General features: G+C 35.6%; 1 protein-coding gene across 1 annotated transcript in view; it reads left to right on the top strand.

Annotated features, from left to right (window-relative positions):
• The window catches only part of Fgf10 (fibroblast growth factor 10), an 82,082-nt gene extending 66,694 nt beyond the window's left edge, over positions 1-15,388 (top strand). The window contains exons 2-3 of the mRNA XM_005319655.5: positions 6,463-6,566; positions 12,504-15,388. Of these exons, the coding sequence (XP_005319712.1) occupies positions 6,463-6,566; positions 12,504-12,701 (302 nt within the window). The 3' untranslated portion in view covers positions 12,702-15,388. The remainder of the gene's footprint in view (positions 1-6,462; positions 6,567-12,503) is intronic.
• Positions 15,389-19,481: the final 4,093 nt, after the last annotated feature.

Here is a 19,481-nt window from a genome sequence, read left to right on the forward strand (position 1 = left end):
TTCTAAATTTATAATAATCTATCTACAGATGATATCAAATATTTATATTTTATATTTCACTGTCTTTTCTTTTGAAGCATATCACATTTTGACATTTTCTTTTTCTTTCGATTTCACTGTATTTGCATATGGAATTAATTCACTTGAAAAGTCTACAAATATGACTTTACTGTCAAAACAAAAGTTCTGTAGGTGGTGAATATTCAGTTTTTCCTCACTTGAACGGATCATTTATCAATTAATTTTATTTCCAAACAATGAATATATATTAAACATACACAGGAACTATGTTCTAGTAACAAAAAAAATGAAGATCATTGTGATTACTATGCTTCTTTAAGGAAGATACACAGTGAAGAAGATAAACCCACAGTGATTCTTAGCATAAGACCAAGTTTGAGAGAGCTAGTGTCACACCAGTGGGTACAGCCAACTAGTCCCTGACATGTATAGTGTAAATGTAATAACAACCCCAAAAGCACCATTGGTCTTTCTATATTAGGATAGAATAGGTCAGTTTGGGACTCTGACCGCAATTCACTAGAGAGATATGTTTAGTTTAAAAGATTGGGTTTGTGTATTATGTTATACTAATCATGATATATTTTCATACAATGACTAAAACCATCAAACTACATGGCATTGTAATCTATTTTGAGTTAAAATGTTTAGAGAAAAATAGCAGGCATGACTGGTTCAGGATTCATGAGGCTCTGACTTTTATTGAGCTACTTCCAAGTTTCCCAATAATTTATTTTTTAAAGTACATTCCTCACCCCAGAAAGCACCACCACTAGTCAGTGAATCAGAACCCTTAGTTGTAGCTGGAGTGGCAACCACAGAGTGTCACAGGGGAGAACACCAAGTTGTGTGTCAAGCACACACTGACTTATTTCTCTCTTCCATGCCCTTTTTCACTCATACACTTCTCTCTGCCTGGAATATTCCTCCCCCACCTCCCAAATCCCCATCTCTTCAAACCATACCCCTGAAAAGTTCACCTCAAATACCACCTTTCTCCTTCAGGATGATTTCCTTACTGTTAAAGCGATGACAACACATTTTGTCTCTCATAGACGATTAGGACATTTTCTTTGTACTATAGTTAATTGTTTTCTGTCCTCATCTTACCTACCTTAAAAATTCCTTGAACACATTAGCTTCCAGGGTGACTCTCTCCTTCGAGATTCCCCCTCCCCACCATTGGCACAAAAGGAGAATGTAAAGGGCAAACACAAGTTTTATATAACAGAATGGATATAGACAGGGTCTAGAAAACTAGATGTGAAAAAATAAACGCAACCCCCCTCCTATCCTTTCCTAGATAAACAGAACATGAGTACATAATGAAATTCTAGAGATCAAGTAAATTAGTTTGAAAATGTATTAAGCACTAACGTGCAGTGTTAGTGTTAGTTCTCATTATGATGGATGAAAAGACAAGACAAAGACATAATCTTTGTCTTCTCCATAAGTTTGCCTTAGAGCCCCAGCCAATAGAAACTGCCTCATCTTTAGCTCCATGGTTTCCCTGTCTTTGTCTTGGCACCAACTATCACATAATAGGTTTTATGGTCATTCTCTGGGTATTTATCTTTTGTTCTCAATAGAACATACATTTTCCAGAAAAGAGTCATAACTTATCTGACTTTGTATTTCTAGTCCCTAAGAAGAGTGCCCTTCTCCTCGTAGGTCTTCCTAATTGTTTGAACTATACTGTCTAGAGACCCTTAAACAGATTTACAACACCAACTGGGGAATTCATCTTTTGAGGGACAACAAAACTGAAAGGGCTACAACTAAATATAAATCACAGAATTCCATTACGAGACTATGTCTTTAAATTTACAGAATATCTAATTTACATGATTGAGAAACACAATTGTGTTTCCTTTTATTGGTTATATAATTTGCAGTTGTCATTTTCTTTTGGTAACAAAACAGTGCTTTTAAAAATCTTTCAATTTTTGAGATAATTGTAGAAGCACAGAAATTGCAACATAGGGATTTCCAGTGTGCCCTTTTCTCACTTTCCACCAGGAGCCTCTTTCAATGGGCATTTCATTTTACATTAAAGCATGCTCACATAGGATTACAGTCTATTGGTCTAACAATCCTCAAGCAAAATTTCAGAGATGCTTTCCAAAAAATAATTTTATAAGTGAACTTGATCATCTTCACCAAAAATGACCAGAGAAAACAGGAGGAAAATCTATATGAAAAGTAGAGAATCTAAATGAAAAGTAGAAAGAAGGGACTAGTCTCAGTCCCTCAGAAAGCTGCTTTCACATTCACAGATGTTTTCATAGATGCAGTCCCTGTCCACTACTCACATGACCATTGTCATGAGCAAGCTATGCCATCAACATAGACCACACACATATGTGTCTTTCCACAAAGTCATAATTTATTGAACAGCAATGAACTCATAGACTCCACCACTTTCAGTGGAGGTGATTCACTGAATACTAATGGGTCACCTGATGGGCATAAGCCCAGCCATCACAAATTCATTTGTTCTATTTCAGTCTTAATTTTAATTTCTTAATTTCTAATGTCTATAACATTCAAGTCACATTATACCTAATGCAGTGGTACACACACATACACACACACATACACACCTACATATATCACAGAAAGGATTAAGGCAGCCATGGGGTTATAGAACGCTGTGCCCAGACTGCAGGCAGAGAGAGAGATGAGTGCAAAGAGTCAAAGCATCACTGCAGGTGGACAGATAAGGGTCTTGATGAACAAGTTCCACAGTGTTGTCAAAGCAGAGGGTCTAGACGGATGGCACCTTCAGTTTCAAAGTGTTAGCTTGGAGTGGGCTGTGCACTGTCATCAGGGGCAGGATAAATTTCACCATGCTGAAACCCAAAGGGACAGGAAATTGGATATTCCTTGCTGTGGCAATTTTCCCAGGCAAGACTCATAAGGAGTGATCAAATGATAGGGTCAGGGTGTCCCTGTGTCTAATCTTGAGGAGCTCCACTTTTTACAGGTCTTGGGGGAGGTTGCATCTGGTGAGGTTGATAAGTTCCTGTATCTGGTGTTCCTGATATGATTGGAATGGCCACAGGTCCATGTGTTCTTGATTTGGTTTGAAAAACTGGCACATATAAAATTATTTATCAATTTGTGCCTTCTGGTTTTGCCAGGCAGATGGTGGTTGTTTACTTGTACAAACAGGATATAGAGTCATTTTACCTTGGCACTTTGACTCAAATCAGAGAAGCTCATGATAAAGTACAACTTCAAAAAAGGGAGTAACTCAGGGTTAGGCACAGCCTGAAACTACTGTCTTATGCATTATGAAGTAACTCAGAGCAGGGCACAGCCTACTCTCCACAATCGATTATAACTTATCAATTATAATTTGTGGTGCACCCAAAATATTATTTCTGGGATTCAAAAGGATCTTAAATCACGCAGGACTTCCCTCTTTATAGTTTGAAGCAATACCAAACCTTTTCAACTTCGAGGAGGTAAATAAGCTTATCGGATTTGAACACCAAATAATGTATGCATATATCAAAGCATCACAAGAGACCCCATAAATATGTACAATTTTTATGTAATAGTTTAAAAATTAAACTTTTTAATAAATAAATAAACCTTTTAAGCTAGCCTAAACTATTGCAGAGTGGGAGCAGGGGAAAAAGTTTGATTGAATAGGTTGATTTTTTGAATACCAACTTCCTAGCAGGGATATAACAGAAAAAAATCTATAGGTAACAAACAACCCAATCAATAAATGAGCTAAGGAACTGAACAGACACTTCTCAGAAGAAAATGTACAAATGATCAACAAATATATGAAAAAGTGTTCAACATATTCAGTAATTAGAGAAAAGCAAATTAAAACCACTCTTAAGATTTTATCTCACCCCAGTATGGCAGTTATCAAGAATACAAGCAATAATAAGTGTTAGAGAGGATATTGGGAAAAAGGTACACTCATATATTGCTAGTGGGACTGCAAATTGGTACAACCACTTTGGAAAGCATTGTGTAGATTCCTCAGGAAACTTGGAATGGAACCACCATTTGACCCAGCTATCCCATTCCTTGGTCTATAACCAGAGGACTTAAAGTCAACAGACTATAGCGACATAGCCACACCAACGTTTACAGCAGCTGAATTCACAACAGCTAAATTGTAGAACAACCTAAGTGCCCATAAACAGATGAATGGGTAAAGAAATTGTGCTATATATACACAATGGAATATTACTCAGCATTAAAAGAGAATAAAATTGTGGCATTAGCAGGTAAACAGATGGAGTTGGAGAATATTATGCTAAGTGAAGTAAGCCAATCCCAAAAACTAAAGACTGAATATTTTCTCTGATTAGTGGATGCTGACCTCTGATGCTGGGGGGTCATGAGAAGAATGGAGGAACTTTGGATTAGGCAAAGGGGAAGGTGGGGAGGAGTTTTGGGGATAGGAAAAATGGTGGAATGAGATGGACATTATTACCCTATGTACATGTATGATTGCATGAAGGTGCATCTCTACACCATGTACAATCAAGAGAATTGAAATATTGCACTCTATTTGTGTATGATGAATTGAAATGCACTTTGCTGTCACATACAACAAAGTATAATAATAATAATAATAATAATAGTAATAATAATAATAAAGATTGCACTGAGTTTATAGGTCAATTTAGAGAAATTTGACATCTTAAATAATGAGTAAAAGATGTTTTTATATCTAAAAAAATTTTAAAAAAAGAAAGAAAGAAAAGAAATCCAGAGGTTTCTAAACTATAATCTACCAGATGTGGTCAGGAGTGTGTGTGTGTGTGTGTGTGTGTGTGTGTGTATGTATGTGTGTGTGTGTTTACATTTTGGTGTGTTTACACCAAAAAGGAACAGAGTATTCAAAATACAAATAACCTTTCCTTCATCCTTCATGGTCTTTCCTTGGTTTGGCTTCACAAATGGAATGAGAAATTCAGTGAAGAGGTGTACTGCATTAAGTCAGGTCCTTCCTATAGGGTACATGGACAGAATGATCTGTGTCATGCAGCCTGGACACAGGTCTCTGATTCTACCAAGTCTGCAGTAGGGGAATCTAGCATTTTCATTAGCTTCCAAGAAGCCACCCTGTGAAGGAAGTAGAGAAAGATACTCAGGCCTTTAGCATAAGCCATTTTATCCCCTGAGAAGAGTATGAACACACCACATTTAGGACTAGAGTTAGGATAGTGCTCCTCATGATAGGTAATACTTGATGAATGACAACTTTCAGATTTTATGGGTTAAGCTAATTGGAATTCTTCTTTTATAGTCAAGCTTTACACAACCTGTTAAAGAAACTATTCTAGAACTGTTAGGTGAAAATGATCCTCTAATAATAATTGAGATACTAAGTTCTAGGCAAAGTCTAACTTCTTAGAGTGTACTGTCTCATTTACCTCCACACGATTATGAGGGAAATACTATTGTGTTGCCCATTTTACAAATGAAATTGAGTCATGGACCAGCTCAGTGAATATTCCTGTAGTCACTCACAAATAGATGCAGAGCCAGGAGACAAACCCAGATACCCTGGCTCCAGAGGCCACATGCTAAACATCACATTTCTTCTCTTCCCTGAGCAAGCTGTCCTAAGAATTATTAAATCAGAAGTAGTTTCAGTTCTTTAGATCTTTAGATCTAAAATGAGTGGGCTCTTTGAGTACACTACAGCTAGCTGCCTACCAACTTTTCAGAGATCATCTTTACCTGCACCAATCTAAACACGTGTCTTTGAAGGAAAAGATCTTGTCTATCAATTACTAATTCCCTTAACTTTCATTTCTTTCTAGAAGAAAAAAACTTTCCATCTCAGTGTATTGATTCCATTATTTTAAAGATACTATGGATGTTGAGATTAGTCTCTATCTCAGAATGACAACACATTTGCCCAAAATAAATTTATTAGTTAAATGTAGCCAAGAGATTTACTTTAAATGTCCTACAAAGAAAAAAATAGTTCACCATTGTTTTTACAGATTGAAGTAAATCTGACATATTATTGACATATGCTATGGATTTAATTTAATGCCATAGTACAGATGTGGGCTCTGATAAGTTTTTGTGAAATCTAGGCTAAGATGAGTAGAGTTGTTCCAATATTTATGGGGTTGAAAATGCAGAGTTAGCAAAGGAAGCATTTTAATTAAAACAATATTTTTCTATAATGCTCATGTTCAGAGTAAAATGGAAGGGAATCCTTTTAAAGCCTCTCTACTTGTTTCCATATATTTGCTGGAAATATTTGCTAGGGTTTTCAACACATTGAAACAGAGTTGGTTGAGTTCCCCCTACTCGCCTTTTTCTTTTGCCTTGTGTTTTAATAACATCAAAAATATAGATAATAGTTTCTTTTAGTTTTTACTCTTTTTCACCTCAATTTATATGACTTTTCATGGTTAATCTTTTTTTTTAAATTATATGTTTCAGGTATCCTGGAGATAACATCAGTGGAAATTGGAGTTGTAGCTGTCAAAGCCATTAACAGCAACTATTACTTAGCCATGAACAAGAAGGGGAAACTCTATGGCTCAGTAAGTATTGTGCTTTCATTTTCAAAGTCCACTGCAGTAAATCAACACTTTTGGAATGTTTCCTCCAGACATTGAATATCTTTGTTATCCTTTGCTGGTAAATAGAATTACAGTGGTCTGGCCACCAGAGTCTCAAGGGCTGGCAAAGCAGCTCTTCGAACTCCGTAATCTCCTCTGTTGTTCACCCATTAGTCTACCACACAGGCTGTTTCTGGCATTTGTCTGTGAGTGTTCTGAGCTTCTAACTAGTCAGACTCTCACGGAAGCATCTGGTCAGATGGCATGGGAGTGGCAGACAACTAGGAGAAGAATCATTAAAAACAAAGATCCTGAACTAAGTAGAAAAAACATATACTATGTATTTGTGTGTAACAAATGAAGATAAAATAGGAACTCAAATGTTTTGTATTTTATTAAATCCCCAAATGGCGAAACATCAAGAAAGTCATCATTTTGCAGGTTATTCAGAATTATATATCTAGACAATGGTAATTGATTCAAATTATGGCTGAAAATTATAGATAGATGTGAGAATATTATTTTTTGCAGTAGGTCTTTGTGGTGCCAGTATTCAGTCAGTGCCTTGGGTAGATCCATACCTGTCTACCATATTTAGGGTTAATATTTTGAATATCACTAATGTAAACTCATCTAGACCAATTCTCTTAGACTAAAAAGTCTCATATAAAATAATAAGCAGCTAGGGGCTGGGGTTGTGGCTCAGCAGTAGAGCGCTTGCCTTGCATGTACGAGGCACTGAGTTTGATTCTCATCATCACATAAATAAATAAATAAATAAATAAATAAATAAATAAAGTAAAGGTTCTCTGTTACATACAACAAAAAAATTAAAAATAATAAGCAGCTATTTTAGACTTAAAATTTTAAAATTAAATTATGAGTAGTATGACAACTTATTGAGATTTCTAGACAACCTGTCAATCAATCAATTGAACATCTACTACATGGCATATGAAAGAAGCATAAGAAAGAAGTGTTGAAAATAAGCCTTGACTAACTTGAAAAGTAATTTACAATATACATAGGACAGTGTAACAAATACAAAATAACTAGAGAACAATTAATTGTCCAATGCAAATATAGAACATTTAATTGTTTAAAGGAAGGGCTAGGAATAATGCAATAGCCTTATGATAAAGTTAGAAACTAAGTTCTAGTCTATGCAAATGATGACAGGAGTAGATCAGCTCATGAGTGTAGATGTGTTCCTTGTGTCAATCCCAGAGCCAGATCAGGGGGGTATTAAATGAATTTAAATATTTTTGTGTGTTTTGCTTTGTATTGTTTTGTTTTCTGTGTTTCCACCTTAGAGGAGTACATTGAATTTAGCTATATAAAATTTTAATTGCATTTTTTGGAGAATATATAACAATCTCAATTGCCAGTGACACAATTCACTTAAATAAGCCCATTTTTTCTAAGCATATCTTGTGTCATTTTTACATTTTTTGTAGGATCAAAAAGAATTTTACTTTAAATTATAAATAAGCTTACTTTCTTGAATAAGGCTGAGTATAATGACTACCCAGAGCTGGTTGATCTCAAACTTGGGTATGCATCAGAATCTACTGGAGGACTTACTTTTTTAAAATGATGGTGGTAGCCACACCCAGATTGTCTGATTCTGTGGAGAAGTGATAGGGTTCAGGAATTTGCATTTCTGACATGATCCAAAATGTTATGGATGTTGCTAGTTTAACTTCAAGTTAAGAACCAGTGGTCTGAACATAAAGTAGCCTTGCATTTTATTCATATCAAATCCAATTTTAATTGGGGACTTGGGGATGCCAGGATAAATGTTTTTTTCCATGAGGGTCAAAGTAATTTGAGTTCAAATTCTCCATCATGCATCGCTCCATTAATGAACCTTTTAAGAGCAATGGAGCATGGAGCATTTTAAAAAGTGATTCCATTTAGGAGTCCAAATCATAATCACTTTTGTGGCATTTCTTGTTTTTCTTTTCAGTAACCATGCCTGGAGCCAGGCATGATGTAATGCACATGCAGAACCAGCTGCTCAGAAGCCTGAGATGGGACCATTACTGGAGGGTAGGAGTTCAAGGGCAGCCAGGACAACATAGCATGATCTAATCTGGAAGGAAGGAAGGAAGGAAAGAAAGGAGAGAGAGAGAGAGAGAGAGAGAGAGAGAGAGAGAGAGAGAGAGAGAGAGAGAGAGAGATATGAAGGGAAAGAAAAGGAAGGAAGGGAGATCCATTAAACATGCTGCCTAGGTCCCTGCTAGATTATTTTGCTAGTTACTGTGCAGGAAGAGTAGATGTATATTTCTTACTGATAAACACATTTAGTAAAAAGCAGTGCTTTAAGGTAAAGCTAGATGATACTATTGAAATAAAATATTAAACTAATTTTTAACTGTTAATTATTTATAAATGTAACATTAAGAAGAAATAGCTAACTCTGTTTGAGTAAGCTTTCAATTTCCGTGACCAAAAGACCTGACAAGAACAATGTAAAAGAGGGAAATTTATTTTGGCTCATAGTTTCAGAGTTTCAGTCCATGGTCAGCTGACTCTATAGCTCTTGGTCCAAGATGAGGCAGAACATCACAGCAGAAGGGTGTGGCTGATTAAAGCAGTTCAGGGCATGGAAAACAGGAAGCAGAGAGAGAAAGTTTCCTCACCAAGGACAAAACGTAAACCCCAAAGGCACACTACCAGTGACCTACTTCCTCCAGCCACACCCTATTTGCCTACAGTTACCACACAGTTATTCCATAACAGTGGATTAATCTACTGATTAAATCACAGCTCTCTTAATCTAATCATCTCACCTTTGAACATTCTTGCATTGTCTTACACATGAGCTTTTGGGGGACACCTCATATCTAAAACATAACACCCAAATGAACTGACATCACTGTACTAATATTATGACATAATATCTACTATTTTCCATCACTTTTTTCTTCTACCCTAACATAGCCCATGTACTAATTCACAGAGGTCTTAGCTAGCATTTCTTATCTAGTATATCTCTCCTTAATGTGTTTGTTGTGGACTTTGCTCTTCCATTAGATGGTGACCTCCAACAAGGGCAGGTCAGCCTTGTCTCCCACTATATACTCAACATCTCGAACCACACAGGGCATAGAGCTCAGCCCATTGGAGAACATGCTTCCCACTTCCAGCCTCTCTCGAGAAGAAATTAATTCTCTAACCAGATTCTGGTTTTATGATTTTTGCATTATTATAATGAAAAGTTGTGACTTAAGAAAAAATCTACTCAAATTGATGTCAGCTCAGAGTGGAATAGAACAATTTAGAACCAATCTAAAAGGTATAACATCAAAATTCATGATTGTATATGTAATATAATTTTGTATAAAAAACAACTCCTTTTAATTCCTGTCTTTAATTTTTTCCCATATAATTTTCATCAATTCTGAAAGCCTTCCTGAAAACTCTCAATTAGGTACCAAAAGTGTTTGATGAAATTAGCTCTTTATCTCTTCTCTTTCAAATATTTTCCAGTTTTCCTTTTGGGGAAATAGACATATATCTTTCTTATATCTTGACCACTCATTCTCTGAACAATGTATCTGTTGTATTCTGAGATTCCTCTTCACTGATGGAATGAAGTAAGTTATAAAACTGAATTAAGTAGTACAGGCCCTCATACAGCATGATTTAAGAAACAAAGAAATTTTCCAGATACCTGGAAGAAATCCAAAACCTTTTTCTAAACTGCCCAAATCCTGCTTTTAGATCTTGCTCTAGCCTAGATTTTTTACTTTAATTTTTTTTTTAATTTTACATTAGTCTTAGGCTTTGCCCGCATTGTATAAACAACATAGATTACTAAATCCCTCCTCCAGGGATCAGAAGTATGAAACATTTATGGGCCAAATGTTAAAAATACCTTAGAAAAGGAGGCTGAGTCAGGTATACTTCACTTTAAGAAATATAACTTTATAAATTTATTTGGGGGGAGGAGAAGGAAAAAGATAGCACTAGGGAATGAGATTGATCAAATAATGTTATATCCAGGTACAAATATGGCATAACAAATCCCATTATTGTGTATAATTATAATACACTACTAAAGTTTTTTTTAAAAATTCATTTGAAGAAGAAAAGTAATCAATATTCCCTCCCACTTTTCTATACACCATTGTCATCTTCAATATGATATTACCTGAAATAGTCTCAATCTTTCTTTACTTTCTTAATGAACCCCCTTTTGAAATAATTATAAATATCGGTGAAAGAAATCTCTGGCCAGGTGCGGTGGCACATACCTGCAATCCCAGCAGCTTGGGAGACTGAGGCAGGAGGATCATGTATTCAAAGCCAGCCTCAGCATAAGTGAGGTGCTAAGCACCTCAGTGAGACCCTGTCTCTAAATAAAATATAAAGTAGGGCTGGGGATGTGGGTCAGTGGTCAAGTGCCCCTGTGTTTAATCTCTGGTACCCAAAATCAACAACAACAGAAAAGCATCTCTGCTTTGAAAACCATATAGTTTGGGACAGGGATATGTTGAAGAGAATAAAAAAAAAAAAAAAGAAATCCATGCTGAGGATTAAATTTATTTATACTGAAGAATTTTTTTTATTAAAAGCCTTACCTTATATAATTTACCTTTTCTCCTTTCTTTCAGTTCAGTGATCATTTGATGACTAAATTGAAATAAATGAAAAATGTATGATTATTTTATAGAAGAGAAGCACTTAGGACTAATAAATTCCAGAAATGGGAACTATAGCTGATAACATTAACATAAAATATATCTGCTTGTGATGGTTCTAATAATGTTTAAAATTAGGATCTCTCCCACAGAATCTTGAATGTATTCATTCAGGAATTTGAAAGTTAGTTGAAATTTCAAAAAGTCCCTAAGGTGAAATAAACTACCCAAATAAAGGCCTCAGCCAAAATATGCTCATAGTGCTTTTGATTTAGATGTGGAAGGTGGAACCCAAGGGCAAAAGCCTGAGTCCCTTAGTTTAACTACCTTAGCTTCAGAATAAGAGAAGAGGGCCATCTCTGAAGTTAGAGGTCAATGGGTCAACCCTGTTACTAACTCCAGAGTAAGATGCTGGATTTGTGAAGAAAATGAAAATGAATCGTTGCCCCTAAAAACTCCCCTAAACCATTTGGCCACCTTAGATGACAGACTAAGGAGTTATGGCCACAAACTGGATTTCCAAGGATTAAAGTTTTTTAGTCTTATCCTCTATGGGCATTATTGTTTACCACATTTATAATTTCTTTGACATGACAATTAACAAAACAAGATGTTTTCCATGTCCAAGTTTTCAATCATTCTTCAAGTTCAGAATAAAATTTTTCAGAATTCCAAATTAAGGAGAACTACATAATTTATTAAAATTGAGGTATTTGGTATTTGGAAAAGAGGAAAGTATTCCCCTTTTAAGTTAAGTAGTACTCTTGTGGGGTTCCTATGAAATCTGCCTTCTTGTCAGTGTATGTGCTCTTGCTGTGGTTCTATATGAAGGTTTGCAAACTTGACTCACATTTCCTGCAATTCTATTTTTTCCCACAGTATCTCTGGCTATCGCCACTAAGGATTATAACACCATTCTTTATCATTGGCTCATCGGTAGATATCATCAGTGGGTTGTTTGCTCCTGAGAATCATTCTAGGCTTTATATGAATAAACCGTGTCATATTCAAAGCACACTGGATTTTTAAAAGGACTCAAATATAAGGTTATAATGATTAATTAAAATGGATCATAAGCTTTCAGACACAGAATCTGTTTGTGGCTATGAACTTGACTCCCCTGTTAGTGACTTTATACATTAAGGGCAAAACTTCTATAAAAATGACAACAGCAGATAAGACCTTTGACTGGCATTCTTTAGATAGTTTGTGTTAAATGAAATCAAGCATCATCACTGTAGGAATAAAATGTTATGTTTTTCCTTTGCAGAAAGAATTTAACAATGACTGTAAGCTGAAGGAGAGGATAGAGGAAAATGGATACAATACCTACGCATCCTTTAACTGGCAGCACAACGGCAGGCAAATGTATGTGGCGTTGAATGGAAAAGGAGCTCCCAGGAGAGGACAGAAAACACGAAGGAAAAACACCTCAGCTCACTTCCTTCCCATGGTGGTCCACTCATAGAGGAAGGCAATGTTTGTAGAAGCAGAAGAACCAAAGGCTCTTTGGCCAGGAATAGTCAATATCCTTCATGGAGACAGTAGCTCGAAAGGCAAAGAAACACTGCAGACATCTGCCTCCTTAAAAGAAAGGAAGCCTTTGACGGTTTTTGTACTCACTGCTGACATATGATGTTCTTTCTTTAGCTCTGTGTCATGCCTTATAACTAAGACAAAGGCAGATCAAACGGGATAGAAGTTATTCCCAAGAGAACAACATTATGGCTGGGTTTTTTGGTCAAGTTGTTTTGTTTGTGAACCTCTGAGACAGAACTTAAAGGACATGGAACAATCTGTTGAATGATCTTCGGGAAAGTTATTTATGGAATACGAACTCATATCAAAGACTTTCATTGCTCATTCAAGCCTAATGATTCAATGAGCAGTAAGACACGCAAGCATTTACTGGAAAGCACTTGGGTCATATCATATGTGCAACCAAAGGAGCTTTGGGTGTGGCACCATGGAAGAATTGGATAGGATTTAAAAATATAAATGTTTTAGTGTGAAACTGTTCTAACAATACGAATAGTATGGTATGCTTGTGCATTCTGCCTTCATCCTTTTCTATTTCTTTCTAAGTTATTTATTTAATAGGATGTTAAATATCTTTTGGGGTTTTGAAGAGTATCCTCAGCAGCTGCCCTCTGATTTACCTTCTCTTTTTTTCTTCAGCACACCACATGCATGTTCATGACAAAGTGTTTATAAAACTTGGCAAACACTTCAAAAATAGGAGATGAAATTAAGAAAGCAATGTGAGCTCCCCATGTGCTATCAGTTGACTTAATTTGCACTTCTGCAATAAGATCCATCAGTAATAAAAATGGCAGTACTCTGCCATGGCTTGAATGAGATCTGTCTGCCATCATTTAAAAACGTGTATCACTTCCTTTTCTAAGAAATAGATGAGAAGGCCAGACTCTTCTCTTTGAATGCATCAATTCATCTCCAATAATATACTAAAGAAGGAAAGTGAATTGTTGAGTGCATTTTTGTAGCCTAGCCTCATTACTTTCTCATGATTTCTTGCCATATGTCACAGTGGTAAATGATGAAGAGGCTATCTGCAAATGGAAGAACCCTTTGTAAGTCCCACATAGTGCATCTCCCCCAAAGAAACATCAAGGAATTGGGTATGAAGTGCAACTCTCCCAGGGGCTTAAACTGAGCAAATGTATCCTGGTATATGTGTAACCATATACTGAAACCTGTTCAAGCTGTATGATCTAGTCTTTACAAAACCAAATAAACCTATTTTCTGTAAATTTAAAGAGCTTTAGAAAGTTCCATAATGTAGCCATATTGAAATTCATTTGTTAGAGCAGGTATAGAAAACAGTACATAAGTACATAAGTGTACCAGTCATCATCACAATGTATTCCACTAAATAAATACATAAGCCTTATTTGCAGTGTCTGTAGTAATTTTAAAAATGTAGAAAAATATTATTTGTTCTAAATACTTAAGTGATAACTATAAGACTATATTGATGCTGCAGTTTTATCTTCATATTTCTTGTTTTGAAAAAGTCTGTTTATTTTTATTGTTTGGACACAGTATTTTGGTACAAGGAAAAGATTCCCCAAATATGTCTTTTTACTGAAGTTTAACCTCTAGAAAGGCTGGTGTTTTGTTATCCTCTTATAACTTATTTGTGTTGATGCTTAACTAGCACTTCCAGCTAATCTGTCAATTAAAAATTAGCTTTATTAAGAAAATTTCCCTTAAAGTAATTTCATAAAGGTCTATTTTTATGATTCCTTAAATGTGTTGATATTTCAAAAGAAATGCATTTGAGGCACATTGTTCTGGTCAAGGCCTAAAGTTGCAACTCATGATACTTTGTTCCAATTTGTTTTTTGACAAATAGGATTCTATTTGATTTTTGTGGTTGGGATCTGCATGTTAAAATTTCATTGATAACTGAATCTGAGAGCTATAATGTAACACATTCCTATGGAAACTAGGTATCTTTTTTTTCTTTTATTTTAAAATAATAATTGCACCTGATGCATCAACATGGACCACCCACAACCAGAACTAAATACTTAGTGAAACAAATAGAGTACTTGATGACCACAGTGACAGCAGACAGGCACAAACTGGATTCTTACTTCACATAGCCATTTAGATTACCCAAGAAACTGTTTAAACAGTCATCATTGTGGTCCTCAAGACAGCTTCTAGCAAAGTGTATCAAAGCTTGCAGTGTCCCAAAATAGAAAACATCTCTCCTCTGACCCGCTCCACTCCCTACCCCACACCCCAACAGAGGTAAAGACAGAAATGGTTTGGTAAGGAGTATGAGTTTCCTTTGCATTTAAAAATGTCATCTCTGCTGGATATTGATATAGAATTCTGGTCCCTTTTGCAACTACTGAAGGAAAAGAAGTTCAATTCCTGAATGTTGTAGGTTAAAAAAAAAAATAGAGATTTGGGAGCTCTGCTTCTGTGGGAAGTATGGGCCCTGGCCCAGGAAATTCAGGTGCATGAGCCACAAATATGTGTCCATACGAGTGTTGGTTCTGAGGAAGCGACTCCTAAAGGTACAGAATCACTCCCTCCTCCTACCTCCCAAAAGGCTGAACAGTGTATAGTATGTTACATTTAAATAAAAGCAATAAAAATGCTGGGAAAAGAATATAAAAATATTGTTCTTGTTTGTTTTATTACCCTAAAACTCTACCTGATAATGAAGAGAGAAGCTGGAGGGTGGTGTGCAAGTCAGGATGTGGTTAAATGCCCCAACAACAACAACAGGAAAAAAAAATGTACTCAAACATTTGTAAGGTTTCTTTAATGTTTTACATGTGTGAGTCGGCTATTCCTTACTCTAATAACAACCAAATGCTTTCGATTTTCCTAAGTATTCAGGTCCACCTCGTTTACACAGTGGATAAAGAAGAATGAATTGGAAACAAGGATGGCTTGTGAAACAATGAGAGACTTTTGGAGGAAAGCCAGGGGGCTGCAAAATCTGATTTCAAGGGGATGGAATAGGCCCACAAATTTCATTTGAAAAGTGGAGAGAAAAAATTCATAATAGCACAAGTCGATTCCAGGACCCAAGCAAGTTTATGGACACAAAGTAAATGGATCTGTATTAATACTGCACATTTCTAATAATAATTTGGATGTTGTTAATTCAGTATTTATGATTATTCAGTGAGACATGATTAACCCTTTCCATATCAGAAAGTCTTTAACTAGTCCAAGCTTTGTCTAAACAAAGATATGTAAGAAGCTACAAATATTTTGAGAAGATTATCATACACATAGAACAGCACATACACCTACAAATACCATGTTCATTAAAGTTCTTAATAATTATTTTACTAGACAGGACTTTTGCAACTAAAACTAAGCTGCAAGAAGAAAAGAGATATATTCCAGGAAGGTGTGGGGAGGGCAACTCTAGAGTTCTACCAGAACTGGGAAATGAAACAACTAAGATCTGCTTCTTCTGACACTGACTTGCTCTCATCTTGGATGGACTTCATGTGTTTCATTGTTGCTTGCTTCCAATTCACTTCTTTCTAACTTCCCAACCCAAAACTTCTTTTCCTCAAAATCCAACAATAGAAATATCCTAGGTATAACTCTTGCTGATCAGATACAGATAGCATCCCAACCTCCAGACCAATCAGTGGGACAAGGGATACAGACATTGTGATTGGCTCACTTAACTCACATGACCACCAGAAAATCAGAGTGTAGACTTTGGAAGCACCCAGGATTGGGGTTAGTGAACAGGTGTGCATTAGGAAAAAAGCATAGTGGTTGTTAGCTGTATCTATTTAAAAGAGACTACTGGCTAGCATTTGTTTCTTTCCTTTCTGCCCACCCCACCCACCCCCCCCTTTTTTTTTTTACCAGTTCTAATTATTCTTCATCTATTTGTCCAAATCCCAGAGATTTAAAGGTTTTTTTTTTCTTTCAGGCATCTTTTCAAAATAGAAAATTATATTTGTTTTGTTTTAAGCTAGGAGTGGGGCCCTGGTTATAGCCAGACTCACTGTGGTTCTGTAAAGATAATTATGATGAATGAAAGTTTATACTGAATAATAGTGACATAATATGATGTTGTAGGTATTTCTTTAATTTTATCCCAAAAGTGTGTAGAAGTATTTTCAAGCAAATCAACATACAGGAAAAAAAAATCAGAAACACCAGTGTCATTCATTAGAAAAAGGAAATGACTGGCTTTATGTCTTTCAATTTGTCTTATATATATTCAACATGAGAAAAAAAATTCATTTAAAAAACATTTGTTTTAGTTGTTGATGGATACAATACTTTTATTTTATTTGTTTATTTATATGTGGTGCTGAGGATCAAACCCAGGGCCTCACACATGGGAGGCAAACACTCTACCACTGAGCCACAACCCAGTCCTCAAAAGGAAATTTTGTAACCTACATTTCTCTTTCCTTTTTCAGACTAGAATAAAATATAAAATAAAATGCCCTGAAAGTTAATAACCTCATGAGTTAAAAACTCATGCACAAACACCATGAATTAGTTAAAATGGAATAATCATGATCAAACTAATGAGATCAAAGAAACAGTCTCATTCTTAAGTGGATAATAGTGAACATTTCCATTAGCCTGCATCATGATAGGAGCTAAAGGCAACAATTCTATACTCAGAGAAAAGCCATATGCCAACCATGCATGCATGTGGCATGTATTATTTTACACATTTTTATTATCCTCCACAAAGAGCCCATGTTCATTTTTTAATGTAGGCAACTGCATCCTCCAGAGATGAGCACAACAAATGAAAAATCAAAACATCCCGTGTTACTCATTACAACTGTAAATTGAACATATGCCTTCATACAACTTAGGCAGTGACCCCAGCTGTAGAATAACCCACTGCAGTATGGCCTTAGCCCTCTAAAGTTTGGTTTTAATTACCTTATACACATCTTAAATGCCTAAATCATCTTACAATTTTCTAAATTATTTAGTTATCATTTCTGTGGTCAATTTAAGTTGCTGACAATGCAAATATTCTCAGAGAGGTCTTTCAAGAAATAAATTAAAACCAGTGTTTCATGAGGTATTATAAATTTTGAAAAGACTGCTTTTTATGGTTATGGGATGCATTAAGGTTAGGGGTCACTTATCAATTCAATTCAACACACACACACACACACAAAAAAAAATAGTTTAACATCTGGTATTTAAATACCAGACTTCTCTATAGCCCTATAACCATTATTTTCAGTGACATGAATCAATATGCTCAGATCAATTGCATTTAAGCCTACATCAATTAAAATTACATAAGAAAAAAGTATCTGTTTTTAGGGAACTTTCCAACTGAGAAACACTGAAAGATGGCAATGCCTATATACACATAGATAATGGACAGTACCTTGTTTTCCTGATAAACTGAATACCATACATGAAACATATTTTACAACTTGAGCTTACTCTCCTGCAGGAAACAAATTAAACAGGAATTTTAATTTTAATTTTAGGCCAATATCAGCAATCATTACTCCTCATCTTACCTTAGGGAAGCTCTACATTCCTTCCTCTAAGATCTCCTAAGAAAAGGGCAAATCAGCATATTTCAAGTACCATAATTAGTTTATTTTCCTGTTTGTCCTCATTTTATGCTAGGTGATATTTAATAACTATGTGACATGTACTTCCTTACTGGACTCACTGGCTGACCTTATTAGGATCAACCATCTACTTCAGCTGCTTCAAATAAGTAAAAACTGCACAGTAATATCAGTATAGATTATCAGAGGCAAGAAGTTCTGGTAACCTAGATTATTATTATATTTTTCTTTCTATTTTTTCCCCAATTTCTGTTTCCACAAATATAAATATTCCCTAGTGATAAAACTAGTGCATTTTAATCATCTAAATTATTCAATACTAGTATTAAGGAAAAACAGCCAATCAGACAAAAACAAAATTCAAGCATAGGGACTATAATGGGTTGAAGTCCTAGTTCACATTACCTCACAATGTGGCTTTATTTAGAAACAGGGTCATTGCAAAAGTAATGAGTTGGGATGAAGTCAGACTAGAGTAGATCCAATATAACTGGTGTCCTCATAAAATGGTGATATTTAGACATAGGCATGCAAACAAGAAAGGTCTCAGTCCATAAAGTCTTCTAAAACAAAATACCATATATTATATGGCTTTTAAAAACAACAGATATTTATATTTTATAGTTCTAGAGGCTGGAAGTCTAAAATTAGGCTGTTAGAATAGTCAAGTTATAATGAGGGTTTGCTCCCTTGTTCATAATTGGCCACCTTCTCACCTAATTACCTCCCAAGGTCCCCACCTCCAAATGTCATAGCTTTAGGAATTATGTTTCAACATATTTAGTCTATTGTGGTTCAGATCTGTAATGTCACTAAAAAAAGCTCAGGTGTTAGGCAATGAAAGAATGTACATGCGTGAATGATTAGGTTATGGGAGCTATAACCTCATCAGTCGATTAATCCACATGATGGATTAATAATTTGAATGAACTATTGGGTAGTAATTGCAGGCAGGTGGAGCATGGTTGGAGGAGGTAGGTCACTGGGGGAGTGTCCTTGGGGATTATACCTTATCCTTGGCTCTTTGCTATTTCTCTCTCCTTCCTGGCTGCCATAAACGGAGCAGCTTTCTTCTGCCATGTTCTTCCTTTATAATGTATTGTTTCATCTCAGACCCAGAGTAATAGAGTCTGTCAACTATGGGCTGAACACTCTGAAACTGA

Source organism: Ictidomys tridecemlineatus, chromosome 1, assembly GCF_052094955.1.
Source record: "Ictidomys tridecemlineatus isolate mIctTri1 chromosome 1, mIctTri1.hap1, whole genome shotgun sequence".
Taxonomy (NCBI): domain Eukaryota; kingdom Metazoa; phylum Chordata; class Mammalia; order Rodentia; family Sciuridae; genus Ictidomys; species Ictidomys tridecemlineatus.